The sequence below is a fragment of the Netta rufina genome (assembly GCF_964035555.1).
Source record: "Netta rufina genome assembly, chromosome: 4".
Taxonomy (NCBI): Eukaryota; Metazoa; Chordata; class Aves; order Anseriformes; family Anatidae; genus Netta; species Netta rufina.
Window position 1 is genome coordinate 65,932,417 of NC_140127.1, and position 24,438 is coordinate 65,956,854.

Sequence of the window (24,438 nt, forward strand, 5' to 3'; positions counted from 1 at the left end):
TGAGATTTTGAAGGACTTCAGCTGGCATTTTACTGCACATAACTTTGTAGGAGTGACATAGAGACAAAGAAGAACAGGTATCTACAATTTTACAGACTAAAATGCAAGACACAATTTCCTAGTAAACAGAAATGGACTCCTGTCTGAAAAAATCCCCAATTCCTTGTAAAAAGATTTATAAAAAGAGCCTTAAAATTATCATCCTTTCAGTCTCATCTTCCTCAAAAATAATAGCTGAGGTCTGAAAAGACGAAGGAAACTAAGTACAGCAGTGTTCTATAACTCAAGTTTAACAATACTATATTATTTAAAAAACAAAACAAAACTGACCACATAAGCTATTCTGAGTTGCCATTATCTGTTGATTAATTTCAATCATTTTTCTTTTTCAAAAAGTATAGAAAAGAAGTAATATCTAAAAATACCTGTTTGCCATTTTAAAAAGTCAGGAACAAATCATTGCTTGACAACATGACCTTTGAAAATGACTGGTGCTTCAGAATAAAGAGAATGTACTAAAATGCTTTTTTTTTTTTTTTTCTTCAAAGCATGGCAGCTTTTTATCTCCCAATGACAAAAGTGACTGTCTTAAAAAGTATCAGAGAACTCTTCACAGCTAAGTTGTGTCATTCCACTGTTTCGCACTGCCACTGAGGCCAGTGGTAATGAAGAGCTCCTGACTTCTCGGTTCAAGAAGCTCATGAATGACCCTGTGAACACATTTCTTCAGTTTTCTTTTGCCACATGGACAGCAGTGTGACTGCTAATGAGCAAACCTTGGCTCAGCAACTTCTGTGGCAAGCAGAGTTCTTCAAGGCAGTATTACCTGCAAGAGCACATACCTGAAATGATTTCACATCATTCTTAAAGAACGCACTTATCTTCAGAGCTGTTCAGGTCATCTGATGCAATGTAATTAACATTGCTGCTCTATACTGTTTCAGCAAAGTAAACTTTCAATTGCAACTATATGCCTCTTTTTACGTACTATGGTTGGTTTGCTTTTTGATTTTCATTTTTGTTACCAATGAAGGTGGAAATGAAGAGTTACATGTAATAAAAAGGGGCACACATAGTTACATAGCAATACAGTAGAGGGAATACAGGCAAATTAGCGCCAAGCTACCATTAACTTAACAGAATTATAAAAACCTCTTATGGTGTATCACTTGATACCACTTTTTAGATGAGTCTTTTGCAGCCTATGTCTTGGTCCATAATAGGTAAGGCCTTTATGGAAAGTGAGTGGTTTTGCTATACTTATGTTCCATTTTTCATCTCCCATTCCTGGAAGGGGGAAAGAAAGATATGGAAAATGTTAGAGAAATCAAAATATTTCACTGATGTCATCAGATCTGCTAAGCCAAAACCAGCTGAGGTCAGTAACAGTATTTCCACTGACTACTGGATCCAGCCATCTGCCCACAGATTAGTTAGAGAATGTTAACAAGTATGTCCTGATACGGTCTGTGCACAGCCTCCACCCCTCTGCGACTACCTATGGCAACTTTTTTCTAGTACTTTCTAGGGCTTTCTAAGTTACGTATGTGAGAGAGAAGTAAGCACTCAATATCTCATAGCTGACACCAAGTCATTTTAGTCTTACGTACTCTTCCATTTTTTACTGTAAAATTCTTGGTAAGCACACATTATGGCTAAAAAGAGATGCTTACAGGCAGCGTAAAGTTAGGTAACACTGTCTTCATTTCCCATATACAGAATCCAAGTTGACCTATTGCTCATTAAATTTAAGAAATCCCTTTTCTTTTCCATCCCTCAGTTTCTCTGCCTGTTAACTGCAGATAATGACACCTACCATCCACAGCAACGCATGTGATCTATAATGCTTTCACCCATGTATTTCAGATAAAGGTATCATGATTGCCATTTCTTCTGCCACGGAAGTGAAAAGTCGCAATGAGTTTGCTATAGCTAAACACCTCATCTAAGGAAACTTGTTGCTATTGACTTGGGTGATATCTACAGTACTTCCTAATATTACATCAGAAGAGAAGATGTGAAGAAGGATGGGCCAAGCCTAGGACATGCATGATGTACCAGCTCCCTTAAACACATCCGTACAGAGATCAGGAAATAATGAAGTGCCAAAGGAGCTGGCCTCTTGCTGAAGTAATCTCTGTGGAGCAATTCCACAGCTGTTCCTAGCCAGGAACCGGGGTCTACAAATTCCTCTCCCACCCATCGACTCTGCAGAGATACTCTGCAGGAAGCCTGTTAAGTTGGCTCCCAAGCTGAATTCCTGAGTTTAACACTCATTTCATGCTATTTAAGAGCTCTAGCTGAAAACTGTTACTTATGTATGTAAATATCAGTTTCTGCTGCTGAAAGCAGTAAAAGCATTAGTTTGGCTGAACAGCTGCATGACCATGACACCTCTTCAACTATAGTAAAGCACCACTAAAATCACAGTCATTGGTTCTAGCAACATAAGAGGAAAAAAAATAATAATAAAGCAGGTATAGAATAGGTTAATATTTTTTAAATTTGGGTTTTTTTTTTTCTTTCCATTTATTAAGATATAACGCATTTTCCCTTTTCAGTTAACACTTTAAATTAAATTAAACCTAAACTTAAAACACAGGATTGGTGAACTCTAGATTACTTTGAAAAAGGATGCTAAATATATATTCCCTAAGTCTATGCTGCCAAGCCTCTAAAGGAAGTCCTTGTCTGAGCAACAGGGAAGATATTTATTTTTTTTTAAATATGTGTTAAATAAGCCTTGAAAGCAGCAGTTTATTCTGCAGGTGCCGAAGGAACATCTCCTTTGTTTCCATTGCTCCAGCATGGTTCAAGTCAATGAAAGAATGTTTAAGTCAACACTGACAAACTGAGTGAGAGCTGGGAAACCAGGAGTGCTCATTTTCTTCTCCAAGCCCCAAACATGAGCAAAATGTAAGCTGCTGACCTTCACCAATACAACAGTTTGAAAACAAATTAGAAGCAATCACTGCAGTCTCCTTGCTACACATAAAAATTTGATTTTAGAAAGTCACTTGACCTATGAAACACACTTAAATAATCACTTTATTCTTGCACAGCAATGATATTGGGAGTATTTTACTTTACTCACAATGCTAATGCAAATTGTGACTTTCTACATTTTAGTTAGAGTCCCCATTGCCAGCACAGTAGATTACCGAAATTGGTTAAAAAATCATTCTGACTGCTGAAAAATATACATTCTTAAAACAAAAACAACAACAACCAAAAAACTGATGAGGAAATGAGGAAAATTAAAAAAAAATCCAGATAACTGTATGCATACATATGTACAGTGTTTGTCTAAGTACTCAACCACCTTGTTGCTGCTTTCAGATTTATCCCTAGATCTGTCTTCTTACTTCCCTCTGCATTTCTCTCTCATGGTGATGCATCTGGAGAGATTTCTGCTGGAGTAGAACACCCCCCTGGGGGCAGCACTCTGCCACACAGCTCTAACACAGCAGGCTGGACAGTGCACACATTCTGCAGCAGCAGCTGCCCCAGCAGAGAAGAGCGCAGTGCTCTGGGCTGCTGAGCACAACAGTGCCAAGAGGGTGGCTGCAAACAAAAGGGTGGCTGGTGACAAGCTCAGCGTCCTGGGTGCAAGGGCGGAGTGAGAAGGGAGGCATTCGGTGCATTGAAATGCATAGTGGAGAGGAAAAGGAGGAAAAAAAAGGCATTTTGAATGCTTATACAACCATAACAGTGGGCGATTTGCCAGTTGCTGAATACACAAGCATTAGCACGGACATGAAATCCGCTTCACTCCCACACATTGCACTGACATTCATGCACCAAGAGCCAAGTAAGTTCTGCTCTGGGATACTCACGTGTGACTCCCTTTGTTTAGCCACATCTATAAGGCCTGGGCTCACTCATAACTGCAAAAGGCCAAAAGAATTGAGAGCCAAATTCCACCCTCGCATATGCACATTTAACTCCCACTGAAGGGCGGGTGTGCTGCAGATGCATACCTGATGGCAGGATTTGGCTGCTGCTCCTTGCGAATGGGCTGAGCACAGCTTGGGTTGCACCGTCTAATTCAGCAAAATTTCACCGTTAATATTTAGTGCATGAAGTTTTTAGGAAAAAGCTGTTAAAGCTGAATTGGATACTTTAAGTTATTTTTCCCAGGGTAGGAAATGCACTTATTAGCTCCATAGCCTTTCAGATTAGCCTGATTTTATATGCAAGATTCCTCTACAAAAGGACTTGACCAAAATATCGTGCCATCCAAAGTGTAGCGATATCAAACAGCACAGCAGGATGCACCATTCTCTATGGTGCAAGTTGCACACAAAAATTAACTACATCTGGAAGGTATTCTTTACATCAAAATTTTTCAGATTTTTATAGTGCCCAGGTTTCTTCAGCTCTAACGATTAAATGTGCCTGTCTAGTCTGTAGCACGTCTGAAACAAATCCATGCTCCCTTTTGTCAAGACTGTGCTCTAACTGCTAGACCATATTTTATCAGTAATGCTGAGCTAACATGCAAATCTAAGACAAAATGTGATAATACCTGTCTGGGACAAATTATAGTATAATTGGTGTACTTCAGAGTACCTGAATCCTTCTTCAGGTTTGAAACAGAAACATCAAACTTCAAAGTTAAATAGAACTGAAACTAATTACTCCCAGTTTAATTATTGTTATCTGACTTAAATGACAGAAAAGGCCATTGATGCCCATGAAAAAGAGGGAGAAAGGTGGGTGGGAAAGTGCTCACTTAAGGTACAGCATGAGAATTAATTCATGGCTTGGGCAATGTAGGGAGCTTAACGGGGACTGGGAGAGACACAGGGAGAAACTGGGATGTGTCATAAAATCAAATCATTTGGTGAGTTATGATGTTTTATAATCTAGTACATTTAGGTGCCAGGCTTATGCCTGACACATTTATTACTGTAAATGTGTGTTATCAATGAAGACTGTAAATGCTTTTAAGGAAAGTTACTTAAAAAATCCCTATTTTGCGGAGTATTTTATTATTTTGAGAACAGAAAGGGTCTACTAAGAAGACAGATGTCTAAGATTATTATTGTTTATAATTACAATTAGCAGTGAATTACTAAATCAACAACAGCTCGGGGCAGTGCTATTACTGTCACCCTTGGTTATATGCTGCCCACGTGCTTATGTTGCTGGCAAATTCAGCCCACTAGAACGGTCATGCAAATCTCATTGAACGTAAAGCACAAAAATGGAAAAAAACTTGTAACAATACAACACGAATGCAAATTTCAGCTTGTCTTGTGAGATTACATTAAATTAATTTCTACTTGAAATGTACATTAAGAGTAGTTAAATTGCGTAATGCACTTTCAATAACTGTAATGCAGAACCATTCTGTTCTGTGTCAGCTGGCAAATACCAAACCTGAAAATGTGTTGCATCAGAACACTTACTATAACTTTTCAGCCACTTTTCAGCTATACTGGTTAGTATAACTTACTGGATTTTGGATGGACTGTTTACACCACAGACCACTTACCTTGCAAATTAAATTTATAAAGGAGCAGAGAAAAACAGGGAAAGAGAGGGAAGTAGAACTAAATCTGTCTGTCAAAGTACTTATCAATTCTTCCACAAACAATTCCGTGAAACCAACCCTGACTGGAGGGCAAGCATGCAGTATTTATAAAGTAATACAGATAATCTAGATATTGTACAGTCTCTTCTTAAACATAAATTTTACCAACAGAAGCAGAAGGAACCTATCTTTCCCTCTCTCTACCTCGGTCCCTCTACATGCAAATAAGACCTTTTTTTTCTTTAAAAAAAAAAAAAAAAAGAAAAGTAAGAAGAAGGACAGAGAAAGAAAGCTACACATCTTCTCACCTTTGCTTTTCGAAGTACATGACCTCGACATGGAGAATTATTTGATGAAGGAGGTCGCTTCAGAGCTGCTGCACTGTTCACAGGTATTGAGCACTCGGTATCACTGGTATCACAACTGGAGATTGGAGAGTTTTCCAAAGTTCGATGCTTGAAAATTGGAGACTAATAAAGAGTGAAAACCCTACCTTGAGTTCCCTCCAAATAATCACAGAGGCAGTATTATTCATCTAGACTTAGAAATACAGAAACTATTTTTAAAGAAATCATACTCATGATAACGTTGAATAAATGAAAATGGGGCTAGAACATGCTAGAACAATATTAGAAATAAAAAAAATACAAATTCTGTGTTCTGTGATGAAAATTAAAGTTCATTTTCTGTCATAAAATAACAATGGGTCATAGGGAGGAACTGACATCTCTCTTAGATATCTCTAATACAGCTACCCAGCTGCTTCTGGCACAGCTCCATAGCATGAGCAAGGTTGCCACGCTCCATCAAGAACGTGTGAGATGCAGCCATTGCAAAGGGTGACAGTGGGACCAAAACAAGCAGGTCTCAGCCACTGCATGATGATTTGGTGTATTTAAAACTTTCCTTGGGATGGAGCAATGTCTCAGTTTATGCTCTTGCAAACTATTGAGGACAATGAGGCATCAATTTTTGTGCCTTATCGTAACACAAATAATAGCTACACACATACTACATACATACTACCTGTGATTCCCATGTTTTCCTGCTCCCATTGCTCTAGAAAGTACACTTCTCTCTACACGAAAACTCTCATTTCACATCCATTTTACTGGAGCCGTTCTAAGCCATGGTACTGGGGTTTGCATATCCAGTGGATTAGCATACCTGTGGGCTTGATGTTCCTGACTTGGGCTCAATAGCTAAGCCCAGTGTGATGCCACCAGCCAAGGCTTTCTTAAGGCTCTCCTTCACCTCAGTGAGTTCTAGCTCCAGGTTTACACGCTCAGCCTCCTTTGCTTTACATTCCTCTTCCAGCTTCTTTAACTTGTCTTCAAGAATTACTTGGGTCTTCCTGCCTGTCATCCACAGAAATGTTATGTCAACAATGAGCTTAAACTGACACTTTCAAAAATTATTTTCTTTTTAACAAAGTAAAGAACAAGAGTTCAAAAAATCAATGACTTCACAAAAATGTTGCATATTTTGCAAAAAGCATTTTTCCATGTAAAAATCTAGTAACAGAAACCAAATGTTTTCTTTCAGGTTGCTTCCCAAGATTTCTAATCTAGTTGCAAATCAGTATTTGTTTTGTTATTCTCCCATGTCATGAAAGTATAATTAGCTAGTCACAATAAAATTATTCCTCTGTTCTGCTTAAGTCCCCATCACTGTTAGCTCACAGGTATACATATATATGTATATATATATACACATCAATTCATATAAATGCACACATATATTCATACATTATGTACGTATATATGTATAAAAAGCAAATATAGATATTACAGAGTATAGTTTAACATCAAAGTCAAACAAATATAGACATTATAGAGTATAGTTTAACATCAAGGCCAAACCTCATGTACTGCCACACCTTCATCACACAATGCAAGGCTGGGAAATTAAACATACTGTGGGCAGGATTCAGCACAATAAGGCACCTCATACCAGCATTGACTTCAATGGCAGCGCGTAGATCTTTTCTTTCTTTTCGGAGCTGGGCCAGCCTATTCCGCAGCGCTTCCTTCTTCTTTAGTAGTTCCTCCTCTTTGCTCTGTAACCTTTTTGCATCTGCCTCCACACGATTCTTGCCATATTTGTACTGCTCTGCATCTGTACATATTAAATGGCAGTGATTTATTTGATCCAGTTGGTTCCTGCCTGCTCCCGTTCAAATTTTGATCACGGTTTAAAATGGGACACACAAAAAAACCTTAGTTTTCTCAATTTAACTTTGGGTTAATCAGGCTTTTGTACCATAGATGTTTTTGTACAGATGCTTCCTTAGCTGTTCAGGCAGTCCACTGCCTCAGTGACTTGCTTAAATTAACAGTAAAACCCCAAACTGTGCCCTAGGTCTGAACATCACAAGAAGCACTTCATGAAACTGGTTTAATGCCACTCTTCCACTGGCTTTTTCTGAAGGTCTGTGATTCCTAATGAGCTCTGAAGCACAGCTACAGAAATGCTATGGGACACATAGTTAGTTCTCTAGGTTTCTACGTGAAAGATGAGAAATACCACATCATTTTTTTTGTTGTTTTTTTTTTAATGGCCTTGCCGTTCTCTGTAGTTCAGAGAAAGAAAAGGAGGCTTCTCTTTATCTCTGAAGCCTTGATTTTTAATTGAAAGTGGTCAGAGGAAAAACTTCTTGGTTGCCATTTTTACCTATTTTCCATTTCTATTTCAAGTACCTACAACACACACCTTTTCTCATCTGACTGAACAGAACACAATGTTACTTTAGAGCTTTCTTTCTTCTTTATTTTATTTGATTTTATAATTTTCCACACAAATGCTTTCTTTTCCTGGCTCACATATATGTGTTCTAATTTATTTCACAGCCACTTCTATACCTGTGCTCCAGCTGTAGACTCAAAGGAAATAGGTCACCACACAGATCAGTTAGTCTGCATATTTGAAGGCAGTCAAATTCACCTAACCCATTCCTGACCAACAGTTGTCTAGCCAGTTTTAATTGGTCTTTAGCATCTGAGATGCCTTTACTACAACAACCTATTCCAGTACAAATTGACCTGTGCAGTTAGAATGACACTTTTTTTTTTTCTTTTTCCTAAAGTCTAACCCAACTTTCCCATGTTCCAGTCAAATCCACGACTTCTTAAAAAGTTACCATGGGCTGAAAAAGCCATGTTCATTCCTTCATTAGCAGAAGCCAAATTTTGGAATCTATACCTTAAAAATTATAACTCTTTTCTTGTCTCTTCTTCTTTAAGGAAAACTATCCTTGTTAGGCTTGTTTTTAATTGCTAAAAATTATAGTATTGGAAATTAGACAAGTTTCTCCTCATAAATTCCTTTCTTTCTACAAAATTCCTTTACTGAGCATCTCAGGAAGCATATTTTCATATTACCTACAGGCAATCTACCTGCCCAGAAGAATCCACATTCTGAATTTGCTGTTTATGGATTGAAATCTCATCTAAGGAAGCTTTTGAGCTTTATAGTTATCTTCATTATTTTGTTGTACCTTTTTCTTTTTCATTAAAGATACGAGTAAATCTGCTTATGAACAATATAATGTTCTAACGCATTTCCTAGCTTCTCATTCCGCTCTTAAACAGAAATACAGAATTACCCTCTGCCTCAAATGAAGAATCATTACTGATTATTTTTTTCCTTCTGCTCTCATGACTTTTGGCAGCCACAGGGCCACATTTCATATTTATCATTCTGCACATCACAACCCTTTATCTCAAGGCATGGCTGGAGTAACATTGAGTCACCAATGTACATGCTATCTCCTATTCAAAACCTTGGTAGACATCTCCTGCCTAGTCTCTCAGACTGAAAAAAAAAAACCACCATAGTGGTTCTTTATCATTTGCCAAGAAGACAGCTGCCTTGGGTATCCTCAAAACTGCATTCACGGTGGCACCAGTGAGGAGATATACTTACTGGACGCTGTGCGCTTCACACAGGACACTGACTCAGGTTTCTTCGGTTGGTTGTTTAATGTTCTCACTTTTCCCGTGATCCCGTTGGCAGTCGCAGGAGGTTTCTTGCCTTTAAACTGTTTGAAAACAAAAGTACAAATGGGCTCTGGCTATTCCTGTGCCACTAGCATTGCAGTTAACCTTTCATCAAGGGCAAACCTTGACAAAAAAAAAATAAAAAAGTTGCTTGCTCAAAGAACCTTAATAGACTACATTGATCCAGCTGGAGACGGCGCATCCTTCAGGAATTTTGTCTCTGAAAGCTGCCTGCTCAGCAGGATACCAGAAGTGAAAACACTGGGAATCACAGGATAATGAGTGGATGAACACCCCATCTCTAGTGATATCCTGGTTTCCAAATTATTCAAAACTCTAGCATTTACTGTACTAAGCCATTGTGAGGCAGAAGAGTTTTACATCATAATTTCACACAGTAAAGTTTCATGAAACACAGGTTATTCAAAGTTATTCGCATACAGAAAGACCCAACATGGTTTGCCACACAGAAATTTGACACTTTCTTATTTACTATATGGTCTTTCCATCACTGCGGTACATGGATTTATTATTTTTCCAATGATACCATTATTGCACATTTTAAAATATTAGGAGTTAATGCATCAACCTTTAGCTGCTAGTTAAAAGTTTTCTTTCTTTAAAAAAGACAAACCCTCATAATGGCCAGACAGGTCCAGACCATCTTGGAGGTCTTTTTCAACCTTAATGATTCTATGATTCTATAAGATTACCAGGAAAAGTATGTTTTACATCCAAGGGGAGCAGTATGGACTGAAACCTGGGAGAAGAAATGCTGTCCTGCTTACTCCTGGTGTTTCCATCTGGAATGTGTTAGACAGGCATGAGGCACACCTGTGCCACGGTATTTTCACTTGCTTCTAAAAGCTTTTGAGGACTGAACTAAGAGTGCAATGAGAAGCCTGCTGCAGCAGAGTAGGATCAGCGGAATTTATTGCAGAAGCCCCTTCTTTGATTATGCAGCTTCGCTGAATGCTAATATTTGAATATGAGGTTTTTGTAGGGTTTAAGTTAACACATAATGCAAGAGGTACCTTTCGCAAGGGAAGTAACTCTTATCTAACTGTTCTGTTTCAGACTAGATTGAAAGTCACACAGCTCTGTGATACTTTGACAGGCTTATGACCAACTTTTGGAGACTGTCACAACCAAGCCCTATATCACTTTTTTTTTCTTTCCTAGTCATTATTCCTTGCCTAAGGAGATAGAAAGAGGCTTGATATGAATTCAGGTTAAGTTTAGAAGAAAAAAAATGTTTTTTGGTTTTTTTTTTTTTGTATTATCTGCAATCTGTAAATTGTCAAGAGCTTGTGAGGAAGGCCTTCCCCATGTGCCACAAGGAGACAATACTTCCACAGCAGAATTTACAACTTAGCAAAACTGTTTTATGGGCAGTAACTTATGACTAAACCTCAAGCACTTCAGTGCTCAGATTGGGTGAAGTATTCCAACATCCTTAAGAAAACAATCAGATAAACAGAGCAGAAAAAAAAAAAAAAAAAAAAAAAACATTTTGTCAAGTATTAAATAGTACAGTACCTGCGAGACCGATCCCCTCCCCACAGCAGAGGTATTAGTGACAGACTGAGCAGAAGACAGATTGGATGAGACAGGGTGTTTGTAATGGTTAGAGGAGAGTTTGTCAGTAGATAACCTATTGGTTTTTCTGTCAGCTGGCGGATAGCGTGCAAAGATTTTTGGAGACGGCAAGTTATCGTACAGGCCTGCATTATCATAAAGCATTTCTTCTCCAATGTTCCTGCTACGGGAAGAAGGAAAGCCATCTTCTGGTTCCCACTGCAACACACACACTTTGGCAGTTAGTAAACAATACACCATGCAGAACCTAAATGAAATTAAAACATTAGTAAGATTTTTGACCATAGTAAGCCCTCTGCATTTAGCAAGCATATGCTTATTGCTCACACTTGAAGCTAACTACTTAGTAAGGTGGGAGAAGGCACAGTGTGGAAAGGAAGCAGTGCATTACATGGTTTATAGCCTTTGCATTCCAAATAGAATGAGCAAGCCAGTGCTATCCTATTACTTTCCCTGTTCACAGATTGTACCATCAGTGTTTAGCTCTAACACTGAGAGGGCGCAAGGAGAATGTGTTAACAAGGGATATCCACGGGCTGTGCAGATGAAGTTGTGGGATTACATCTGGTACATAAAGTGTTAAAAGTAATAATGCCTATAATGCCTAACAGCTAGCTGAAACTGAGTTTTGTTTGTTTGTTTGTTTGTGTTTGTTTGTTTGTGTTTGTTGTTGTTGTTGTTGTTGTTTTTCCTTCTTCAGGCTATATGTCTTTCCAGTGAATACCAGCTGCTGGAATGTTAGTATTACATTTTCTTTGCTGGAGGATTATTATTCTGAGCTAACTATCTAAAATAGCTACAGGCCATTTCCTTTTTTTATTTTTTCTTCAGAAAAATGGAAAGCTCAACAACAATACTCCAGTGATTCATTCAATCAATCTTAAAAGAAACCAAAGGACTGGTTGCCAAATATCCTTCCTTAATCCATCCTGGCTGTGGCAGTATGCTACTCATACAAAGGCTTAAGCACATCCAAGAGCTACACACAGAGGCTACTCACCCCCCATGCTGTTGCGTGCAGTTCCCAACAGGTTTTTTTTTCTTACTTTCTGACATTACTAAGACATGATGGAGGCCTGTACTTGCAGTCCACTTAGCACTTTGAAGCAATGAATTCTTCTGAGCGTAGCCTTAGTGGGGGCCCTTATGAAGAGCCCAACTTAAGGGCTTCCATATCTCGCCTGTAAATTTTCTTGAGAACCACGTATTACTTTGGGTTAATATCCATTACGTGTTAAATGCTATTACACAGCTGCCTATGATTAGCTCTGCAAGTTAGGAGGATGGAAGTGAGCCCTGTGACTCTCCTTTGGGATCTGCAGTACCTGCTCTCATGAGGAACGAAGCCCCAGGGATGGAAAAGTGTTGTTTTTTGTTTGTTTGTTTGTTTGTTTTTCAATTGAGACCAACAAGTGCCCAGTGTAACAGAGTACTCAATTTTGCCAGGTCTAGTGTGATTGAAAAATACCGCCTTAAGACAGTATCATATTCAAGGACTTGGCAACAAGTCGTCAACAGGCAACTGCTTTCTAAATGCACGTTGGCTCACATGCAGGTTAATGTAAGCAATATGTCCCACGCCCCTAATACCCTATAGGTGTGAGGGAAGTTTGCAGTCCCCAGTCAAAAAAATAGGACTTAATTTGGAAACTGCCCAGTGGGCCTTTTTAGATAATATAATTTTCAGATGTCCATGCATTCAACACATGCAAACCATTTGTTCTGTGTAAATTCAATTCTTACCGATCCATTTATGCAAGGAACATCATCATAATGAAGTGCCATTCCACTTGGACATGCGTAGCCATTGGCAGTGCTTCCCCGGTACGGATTTGTGGATATAACTCGCCTGTTCATAAAACTGAAAAAGGCAAAATAAAAATAATAAAAAACAGCACTTGAACCGAGCCTAAATGATGATTCAGTGGTATGTTCCCTGTATCTGATTTTGTAGTCTGGAAGCTCATATCTTCTCTCCTTCTGCAGGAAAGCTGAGGACAGTTTTCCCTTTGCTACTCACATGTTACTGCTAGCAGCCAATATTACACCATATGTTTCTGTATTGTATTCTTACAGCAGGGATAAGGCTGTGTGAAAGCCAGGATGGCAACAGCTGTAACTGCTCAGTGGCATGTTTACATGGGAACCTGCTGATATATGTTATAAACCAGCTTGCCAGTGTCACATAAATGTTCCCTTGTTGTCTGCATGGGGGATAAGCAGGTGTTTCTGAGTGCACGCATGTCTGGGGGGATGAGAACTTGGAATCTGGAGAAACAATAATTACATCCAGCAAAAAAATTGAAAAAAGAAGTGGAATTTGGATAAAATTTGAGTCAACACATCCATCAAAATTTGCAGGATAATTTATTCCCCAAATTCTGGGGATTTTTCATGTCCACGTCAGAACTTCTGGCTAGGTAGAGTTTGCACAATGGCACTATGCTTCCCAGCTCTCTGTCTGGGTAACTGTGCACGCAAATACTCCATATTCTCGTTATTGCTATGTTTCACACAGTGGATGTGAACCCTCTGAATGCTTCAAAAGGCATATATATTTTTCATTTAGTTTTCTCTTCCCAAAATCTATCTTGTAGCTTGTGTTACTGGAATTCTGAAGAATATCACAGCCTACAGCGGGCTTTGTGTTGGGAGCAAAGATCTAACAACACACAGACTGACAGAATCAGACCCAATAGCAATAACGACCTCAAGAGGTAGCTTTCCTTTCTAGCAACCTCTGAAATTGAATGAGGTATCAAATGAGATCCCAAATAATTCCTACAGATTCGGGTATATGTGAACAGGAAAACAAAGCTTTCCATCTCAAACAATGGGACTATTCAGGCTCTGTGGTGATATTCATAAAATATGACAAAAGCCCTACTAAACCTGAGAGGGTCTTCTGTAGTGCTGGCTGGAGCTCAAAAGTTCTGTGGTTTCAACATTTGCTTTCTTTTGGCTTTGGAATAACATCTAGTTCACTGAATTTGTTATTCAGAGGGAGACAGACCTCATCCAGCTATGGCTCACCTGAGCCATGGGAGAGCCAGGTTCACTGGAGGGATGAACCTGTCTGGTTGAGTGTGAGCCTTTTAGGTCTGCCACAGCCCCAGTGAACGCACAGCACAGGCAGTGCATGGGTGGAATAATCATTAGCTAGAAGATTTTCTTGTTAAAACAAACAAACAGTAAAGAGCCTAAGATAAATGCCATGATAAAAATGTTTATCATAGCTCATACTTCATTAGACATTATTAAAGGGCTGCATTTGTTTATTGCTCCTCTTAATGAAGAACATTACTCAAGTGTTTCTGGTTAGTCTGAAGGACTGCATTTGGAGCTGTTATTGTAGCTTTATTTATTTATTTATTTAAGTAGCTTCATTGAGAGTAATGCATAATAGCCAAGTCTGAAAACTGGGATATTCATTAATAACATCTGATGCACCTGCAGTAACTGTTTCCACCACCACAGTAAGCTAACATTTATATAAGTATCTGCAAATACTTCATAAGCATTATTTCACTAAGCCTCTCCAAACCAGTTTACAGAGGGATCCATGTAAAATAATTGTATTCTGAAACTGCTAGATGGGAAAGCCAATGGAAAAAAGTAATTGGAAACAACTTTTATTCAGCCTTTCCTAGATGCCTAATGATTTACATACAGGAAATTGATGGGATTATTAATGCAGAGCCAATCACTTGGCACAGTAACAGTCTCAGGAAAAGAATAACTAATAAATCGAAGTGGCTGAATGATAACCAATGCTGTAATGATAACTGTTGTTAATTTGGAATATTGATATTTGTCCTATAAAGGGCGGCAATAATATTTTGTTTACACAAGCATCATTGTCATTTCTCTTTATTTTCTAGTAGTTGAAAATCAGCAGATGGCTACCCTACTTGCTTATTGATAAGCTTACAGTCTTTTTAAGACACCCAATGAATTTTAACTAATTCTTAATAGGGGAATTCTGCTATTTTGCAAGTTGTTTGACATTCCTTTCTAACATGTGGTCTAGTTGCATATGTTTTTTCACTTGGCTCCAATTAATATCACATTTGTTCAGAAAAGGAAAGCCAAGCAGTATTCAAGGGGAAAAGGTTTCCATTCTGTTTCTTTCTTAAATGTGGTTATTGTGAGATGCTGACTGAAGCAAAAATACATGTCAACATAGGGTAAACTTTTTGAACCCTATTAACTTCAAATATGTAATATAAGTCTATAAGTGAAGTGCATTTTGATTCTATCAAAATTATCTTGGTTTTTTGTTTGTTTGTTTGTTTTGTTTTGTTTTTTTTCAAAACTGTGATTGTGATAACATTGAGTCATTTCCTATCAAAAGAAGTTCAAGCTAGATCCTGAATGAAACTGTGCATTTTCCCTTTCTAAAAGCTCTTTTAACACATAGCTAATGGAAGAAGAGCCTTCTTTAGGAAAGCTCTGAAGCTTTTGCCTTTTTTTTTTTCATATTCATTCTGTTTAAAGTTATGACAGGCAGATGGGGTGTGATTCTCTAACGTATTGTCATGCGAATTCCATATTTGTGGAATTTGAAGGAAGTCTCATTTGGCAGAGATGAGGGATGACGTCTCTGCAAACTGTCTTGCCAGGCAACCCCTCCTGTGACCCCTGAAAACTGCGGAGTACATCTGTAGCAGGAGATGTTGTGTGTCCCAATTGTTCCTTCATTCCCATTTCTGAACAATCTTATCTAGCCAAGGAAAAATGACAGTCTCATCTCACCAGAGATTGCTTTAATGCCAGAATTAATTAATTAATTTACTTTGAACATGTAAATCACTCTATATGCTAAGTATGCATTACTTTTTTCAACACAGGATTGGTGATGGGGAATTCATTGGACTGGTTTGCATTTTAAACATAATTTCTGTGCTGTACCCAAGACTCCTACCCAATTTCCACCTCCTAAATTAAAAACTAGAAATAAATTGAACTGGAGCTTGATTAAGTTTTTAATTAATGAGAAAAGAACTTAAGAAGGAAACATGGAGAAGGTGACTACTCAAGATGTAAATTTGCTGCACATTTTTAGTGGTTCTGTTCAGATACAAATATTAATATAGCCAAGAAGTAAATAATTTTAAACTGCACGGATGCATAGTTATTTACTTTTCAGCATTTATCCTCTTCTAGTGATAGCTCCAGGACTTCAACCAAAATAAAATATTAAAATATAGCATTTAGTAAGGAGACTTACTGGAAAAAAAAATGAGTCAAGATTTGAGTAAAGTTGGATTGTGTCCGCCTTTTTACAGAACTTTAGCAGGATGCCAACAAGATAATCTTAAACACATCTATCATGCTGTGATGCTGAGACACTTAAGGATTTCAAAATCTGGTAAAGGGCTGGGGGGATTTGATAAGCTCTGTTGGCACCAGAGTTAATGTGCAGATATAAATTCTCACAGTACTGAAAACACGCGGGCAGCTGAATGCCTCTCACCAGAAGGTCTGTTTTGCAGCCTGGATGACGCTTGCCGTCATTTCCACATCGATGTAGTCATAGTGCAGAGCTCCAGGGTCTGTTGAAGATCCTGTTTCTGCCAGCAACATCCCTATCCATCTGCCCATGTCTTCAGAGGAAGATGCCTGCAAGGAGAGGGCAGAAGCATACATAAGGTCTTTAGTCAGCCACTAAATTGAGGTTGTCACAGAATTATTTCAAAATGTTGCATTCTTCTTGGCTGACAAATTGCTACCATATTATATGAGAAGCTCTGGCTTTCTTCTGCTGAATTTAGGAAACCCAGGATTTCTCACTAAATCTGCTTTGCTAGAAGTGTACTTTAAGTAAGCCATGTGCTCATCAGTTATGATGTAATATGAAGTGGGCAATCTCCATAAATGAAGAAAAAATAATCACTTATGGCTAGTTGATTTAAATTCAAGTCATGCTTATATTAGACCTCAGAAAATTGAAAACTGTAACAGAACTATTTTCCTAGGAAAGGCCAAGGGGTTTTAGTTAGGATGAATCCTGAGAATAAAGTATTATTGCCAAGTAGAAACAAGGAAAGAAAATAATGTTTGTTTTTTGAAAAATTCCACTTGCATTTGTCTAGCTGATGGCATTTATTTTCCTAGTGACACAAATAAAAACAAATACTGTTAAAATATGTTTTTTAAAAATCATATTTTACTTCAAGTCACTAATTGCAAACTTAAACAGCAGCAAAATAAACAATTGAAAAAAAGGTGGGAAAAAAGAAAGAGTGCGGTTTCTAAATTTTTATTTATTTATTTATTTTAACATTTCATGGCCTTTCATAGCTCTTTCAGCCGCTTTCTAGTTTTTCAAATTCTCTGAACTGCTCACATGCAATAGGACTTTTTGCAAGGACATGAGAATAGTATGACCTACAGTGGGAAAACCAAAGTGGTCTAAGTGCCTGTTCTGCCACTGAAAACAAAAGGTTGCCTCCTGCTAAATCTTCACTCTGCTTGACTTTAAGTGGCTTTGCATTTCAGCTTTCAAAATACAATGAATACAGCCCCCTGCAAAAATCACATTTCAAAGTCCAGTTTTGACAAGATCTGAAAACAAGGTCTGACATAATTGTTTAACTTCATTTTGGCTTTTCAATCACATCTTGCACTTGAATTTGTGGCAGAGATGTTAAATGCTCTAAATAAGACTAGACATAGCCACTGAAGGCAATTTTGTAGATCAGATGGGTTTCCTCTACCAGTTTGCCAGTCATCAGCAGTTGCCTACTGTTTTAGAACTGGGATCCCATCAGCCTGGATCCTTCCCCAGGTCAGATCAGCAGTTGTCCAGGCTGCAAGGACTACCACTGTGCAGCTCCCATTCATCCAGGCACACTGTTACTGTGCAGGTAACACAGGTGAAGGTATGACTTCTGTGGTGCTAGGAGTATGTCACTGAATACACATGCAGTGTATAATGAGACTCACAAAGTTGCTGGCATAATGTCTTTTCCTACTGTAGAACTACATTAACTGAAATTCAGGCTGAACAATAGTTCATGTAAGTAGCAGACAAATGAGGGTTAAGATCTTGAGAGTTTCCATCAACAGTGGTCCATTATTTAATTATTGAGAAGTTATTTATCCAAAGTGATTATAATTCTGATACAAAAGTGTGCCTAGAGAAGAATCACAGAGATTTTAGTACCAATTCAATGGAACACCAATGCAGGGAAAAAAATCTTACAGAGATTTCTGAACTGCATTATACAACTTGGCCCTAAATCTCCATTCCTTCTTTGCCTATAATTCTTTTTTTTTTTTTTTCCCCTCCAGTATTTATTATCCATCTCAGAAATAATATTATTCCAAAGATTTTTGAAATGGCCCGTTAGTATGGAAGTGCTTCTCTAATTTAGCTTGTGGTAGTCCCTAAAAGTCATAGCCATTAGCAGCCACAGCACCTCAAGCACAGCAACCTCCTGCCCATTCCGAAGCAGCCGGAAGGTCAGGGGATGCTTTGAATCCAGTCCTGGGATGACTTCACAGCCACGGAGAGGGATAGAAACAATATGTGTCTTCAGATCTGTCCTGTCCTTGTGGAAAATGAGTTTATTATCTTTCACTCGGCACCAGCGCTCACGCCAACGGTTATTTGAGAGCACATTGAGATATCCTGCAACAAAATGAAACATAGGATGTTTTACTCCTGACTTTTTTTGGAAAAAAATACAACTTACTTTTCAGTGTAATGCTAGAATTTAAACAACTTATTGCTCTTACAATAGAAAGTCCAGATGGGTTTTATGAAGACAAGTAAATGACCCTGCCCCACAAAAAGCATATAAAGATGTGATCCTGCTCACCTGCAAGTGGCTTTCTGTATCAGTCACTGCAGTGGCTGGGTGAGCAGGAGCTCACCAAACCCCAAGACTTTAGTAAGAAGGGAAGAGGGAGAGTAGTAACAAGTAGATACACAGCTGATGTGCTCACACAACTTTTTCATAAAAGAACCACTTTCATGGTAATAATGGTTTTGATAACTGTGACTGCCCAAATTTTCTGGGAAAATCACAGTTCCCATTATATAATTAGGTCATGAGCTGGCTTCTGTAACATCCACAGTCAGAGTCCCGAAGACCTACTAAGCTCCTTCCACTCCATGACAGTTCATTCTGCTTTGCCAGGAGGAACAATTAGCACAGTTAACTGTACACAATGATGTTACTGGTTCTGATTTCATTTAGAAAGAAGAATGCAATACTTCTAAAGAAGAATTTTAAGGGTCACTACTGATGCCAACAGAAATAAAATTAATATTGGCTTAAAAATTAAGAAATAAATACATATAAAATGTAACTACAGTTTACACAAGCCTTTTTTTTCCTCTTTTTTTTTTTTTTCACTGAGAATACTACAATACCCTTAGAACAAATCAACATTACATGACTAAATTACATTTTAAATAAACTCAGCTTTTCATATCATGTTCTATAACAGATGCAGACAATATCTAGGCATATGGAGTCAGAAAATGAGGAGCGTCTTTCCTTCTCTGTCCCACAGCGACAATCATTCCAGACTCAGCTGTAAAAATCAGGACAACGAACATCCAATTTTGCTGTCTTGTTTCACTTGTAAATGGAGAAAAAAAAAAAAAAAGCAAACAAAAACCCCTCCAACACATATATTTTGCTTCCACATTACAGCTAAATGCATACAGCATGTTTCCAAACATACTATGAAGAAAGAGACAAATAATACCTTGCACAGGCCAGAATTTTTATATATATATATATATATAAAATCTTCTACCTCAGGTCTGATTTTCATTTAAGCACTTAATCATGTTGGATAGCTATCTCTTTGGTTTTCATTAAAACTATGACTTATCATTGTTTTCTCTGGATTTCCCTTCCAACATTGTGATTCCAATGTCAAAGCTTGATCCAACAGGATATAGCAGATCAGAATTGCGCACATCTTGGAAGGTGCCATAAAAAAAGAGGATGTGCACAATCCTGTTATTTTGGCTCCTTGTGATGATCACACTCCAACTCTCCTTCCTCCTCCTGTAACAAAAACCTGTATAGCTGTGCATTATAATAGAATCCCTAGAAATGGAAAACCCTTCATGTGTGAGCCAGCTGGCTTGTTTTGGAAAGAGTCCTTTTTTCAGACAGTACTTTTCCCCCTCCCAATGCAGCTCTAAAAAAAACACTCTTCCAAACTCTCATACTTCACTTAAATAATCAGGACTGCATACTTGTCCTCCACAATACCCCTACTTAAAGCTTCAGAGCTTGACATGACCAAAATGCCTTGAGCATGTTTCTAGTTGGGGCATTATCACTTCATCTCAGTCCAGGTGGCTGAAGACCAGTGATGCTGTAGGGAAGAACTTTGCCATGACTCTGAGTGCAGGCAGTTTTCCATTTCCACTCTGTGTGTCCTCTGCAGCCCCACTGCGCTTTTCGCTTTGTTCATGGTAGGCAGAGCCTTCTAAAGTGTAAAAGCCTTCAACTATGGAGAAACCTCCCAGAGGGTATTGCACTCAGCCAAATTTCTAGTGGTGAGAAACTCCTTTTGCAAAGACTTCCTGCAATGACCAAAGCCTAGACACTTAGAATATATTTTTCTATAAAATTTGCAAGTGGTGTAGAGTAGAGCCAAATGCAGACAACAGTAATGGCTATATTTATGTCCATTTCTGAAATAATGATAGAAGTACTAGGAATTATGTTGCACAGCTGTGGTTAACATATCACATAATATGAAATAATCAACAGACTGTGAGACCCAGGAAGTTAGAGGCTTTATGGAAGCCAGATGCTTCGGACAATGCATCTGGCTGGACACAGCTTTTACCAGCTGTTCTTTTGCTTGATAAATCACATCTGTACTTAGATGATGTATGGACATATATGCACACACTTATTTAATCACAGATTGCTTATGGGAATGATTCCCAAAGTGTGGCTTGGGAGCCACCTGCCATCTATGAAGTTCTTGCTGGTGGTCTACTGATCTGTTTCTTTCACACTTGGTAAGCATCCATCACACTTTGTGCTGCCTAATCACAGATTTCTGTGTTTCCCAGAGATTTCCTAATCAATTAAAGGGGAACAGGCAAATCCAAATTAAAAATCCAATGCAACTGATTTACATCTGTCTTGCTATGGAACTTTTTTGAGAAGGTTGGAAGAAGAGTGCAAATTTATTCAAATAAATAGGTATTACTTAACATTGGAACACCAAAAGGAGAACAGAAGAATGTAAATATATTGCATTGTTTGAAAATAGCAGAGCTGTGATGACATCAGCTAAATGCATTATACAAAGTCCTAATTGGTAAGCAAGCATTAACAGCTCAGATACATAACACAGGCATTTTCTACATGTTTTTTTCATATACTTTATTTGTGTTGCCAAGCAGTACAGCTGTTAGTAGGAAAAATCAACATCATCAGTTAAAATAGCTTACTATAAATTTGTTACTTCATTCAAGTTTTGCCCCATATGTACCACTTTGGAAACCACAACTACAGTCAAATCACTTTAGCTGAGGCCAGTTGACTGCTGTCATGACTGCCATTGCATATAACCTCATCATAAAACGACCTGGTGCCTTCCCAAGAACCTTATTCTAAATCCTAGTGTAAATTTATTTTATAATCTAGCCTATATTCATTTTATACCCGTTTGAAAACAGCTCTTGTTTCCTTCAGAGCCTGTGCTACTGTTTTATTAAAAAAGTAAAGCACTTTTAGTCTCTTTTCAAGTGATACGCTCTTGATTACTCTCTTCCTCTTTCATCAGGTGCATCCTTCTGATGTGGGGATAAGAATTACATCAGTAAAAGTAAACTTATAGGAATTTCTAGCTTAGAATTTGTTTAAAATTTTAATCACATGCTACATTTCAGACTTAAAAAGAAAAATCACTTACCACATGTTGGTACATCTTCTTCAGCTGATGAGGTCTGTTCATCTGTTGATGGCTTTTTCTTTCCTAAACCTATGATCTTTGTTATCTTTTTCCCTGTTACTTTTGTCACAGTGCCCTTGGCTTCTGATTTTGAACTTTTTTTCCTCTTTACTGTGAAGAAAGCAAAAGTGTGTATTTTAGTGGGTTTAAATTATCCAATCAACAGAGGGAACCTCAGTAAAACTAATAGTTCAGGTATCCAGAAAAACAAAAATCAAGCTTCTAATTCATTTTAATTTAATCAAGCTTAAAGTCTCTTTCCAAAGCAGTCATCATCTAACTTATCAATATGAATGAACTACTTACCTTATATACACAAGAATAAAAATCCAGCCAGATGATCAGTCACGATTCTAAACATTTACCTCAAAATATTTCAACAGTTAAATATTTAACAAAGACAGAATATGCTTGCCTAGCAAAAGTGGCCCTGCCGTCAAGGAATATAAACAGAATGGGCCTTTTAGAAAGACAAGACTTATAAATTAGCAATTAACAATTAGATGAGTGGGATCAGTATAAGCATTCAATGATTAAAGTTCGCACTTTTTGCTATCTTACAAGCTTACATGAAAAAGCTTGCTGAAAGGAGGGATTTTGTCAATTGCCAGTCTATGCTTCCATTAATGTGTTACTAGTAAAATTACAGCTGTATGCATTGAACCATGGTGAACTACTGAAAGTAACATGGCAAAGACAACGGATCTCATTTTAAGAAGTACCTATCTGACTAAAACCCTAACTAACTAGTTGAAAAATATGGAAAAAGGTTTCTAAAGCCAAAAAGAATTAAAAAAAAAATACTTTGCAAAACAGACTCCACCCCCCAAGAAAAAAAAATCATCTTCATTTCAGAAATGATGTTCAGTGGATTTGAATTCCATCAACAGAGCAAAAGTTACTCTGATAACTGTCAGGGTAGCAAATTTACCCATGAACTTGCACTGATTTATGATTTTGATGAAAAATACATTTAAAATAGTTACTGATTGAGCTGCTGTAAGTTTATCCCTGACCTACCAACTCCCTTTTCTACTTCCCCAAAACAGAACATTTAGTGGTTATGGACTTGTGTAAACTGAAGAGAAATAGGACAAAATGTTCACATGAAAAATAATTATGAACTGATGAACTGGGAAGAAGAATGCACGGAAAACAGAGTAGCAGTTTGGGACTCACAATGGCATAATTTATCATGTTTAGTTTAATTGTTAGCAAACATGGAAAATGATTTAGAAATTTTATCTATAGGCAAGACTGTACAAATAAATCTGCCACCTGCTACATGTGGTGCTGAGGGGGAAAAGGTGTTTTTGGGGAGTGGATAGCTTTTGCTCCAGCAAACATCAATGCAGTGTGTGCAAGCAAAGGTCCAATACTCGCTTCCTGAGGAAAGGCTGTTTACAACTTATCCAGAGCTTTCCAAACATGAAACAAACTCCCATGGTTGAGGGAGCTATTTTATTCTGCTGTAGAACAGAGAGGCAACAGAAACAAGGCCTTCATGACTTTATGTTTCAGACTCTCAGAAATATACTGATTGCATGACTGCAAGTGATTTTTGTCACAAAAACCTTTCCTTCTCTTTTCCTTCCCACAGCAAAACAAGAAGCTGGTTGAGTGGCAGAAAGGCTGGTCCATGGGTGATGTACAGCAAAGCAAGCTCCCTTAAGCATTTCCTTCCCATTGTTTAAAACCAATTAAAAATATTGCAACTTCACCCAGAACCACATAAAATAATGCCGAAAATATTTTAATCTCTTTGTAGTCATTAATGTCTGTTAATATTATTACTACACAGTTGAAGGTCATAATTTTCAAAGCAACTGGTATTTTTAACTTCCCTTCTTGAGAAATCTGAGGTGTGCTGGCTTTCTAGCAGAGCATGCTCCATCAGCATGCTTCCTGCAGGGCACCTGAGGTACCAGCCACTTTTGGACATCTTGGAGAACACCCATTCAGCTTGTGTACCACTGAGGTACTCAGCAGGCTCCAGAGGTTAAAACAGTACTGAGCTTTTTGAAAGCTAAGTGGAAGACTTCGTGCTGTGGAATCTGACCATGTGCTGCAACTTCTACAAACCACCATAGCTGGCAGTGTGCTGTACTGTTGGGTATGTAAGAAATCTTTATGGTCAGGAAACGTTGGAAAATAACACAGGAAGAAGACAGTGAGAGAGTCAAAAGGCAAGACAGGGCTGGCACCAAAGCCAGTATTGACACATTGTGTTCTCAGCGGCTCACATTACCCTCGTCTTCACAGCTGTAGAAAAATGTCAGTTTTGTGTATCTAAATGATACCATTGCTACACATCAAGCTAAGGAAGTCACAGAGGTTTCTTTGTTTTGGGGAGGA

General features: G+C 38.1%; 1 protein-coding gene across 2 annotated transcripts in view; it reads right to left on the reverse strand.

The window, feature by feature from the left end:
* Positions 1 to 557: 557 nt before the first annotated feature.
* Positions 558 to 24,438, reverse strand: part of AFAP1 (actin filament associated protein 1) — a gene marked incomplete at its 5' end in the record, with an annotated part of 62,143 nt that continues 38,262 nt past the window's right edge. Inside the window, 10 exons of one of the 2 annotated variants that reach the window (XM_084286174.1) lie at positions 558 to 1,287; positions 5,848 to 6,009; positions 6,707 to 6,897; positions 7,493 to 7,657; positions 9,464 to 9,578; positions 11,077 to 11,334; positions 12,880 to 12,997; positions 16,613 to 16,758; positions 18,561 to 18,772; positions 22,045 to 22,194. In XM_084286174.1, the coding sequence (XP_084142300.1) occupies positions 1,261 to 1,287; positions 5,848 to 6,009; positions 6,707 to 6,897; positions 7,493 to 7,657; positions 9,464 to 9,578; positions 11,077 to 11,334; positions 12,880 to 12,997; positions 16,613 to 16,758; positions 18,561 to 18,772; positions 22,045 to 22,194 (1,544 nt within the window). In that variant the 3' untranslated portion in view covers positions 558 to 1,260. The remainder of the gene's footprint in view (positions 1,288 to 5,847; positions 6,010 to 6,706; positions 6,898 to 7,492; positions 7,658 to 9,463; positions 9,579 to 11,076; positions 11,335 to 12,879; positions 12,998 to 16,612; positions 16,759 to 18,560; positions 18,773 to 22,044; positions 22,195 to 24,438) is intronic. The other variant, XM_084286175.1, reaches the window with a different exon arrangement.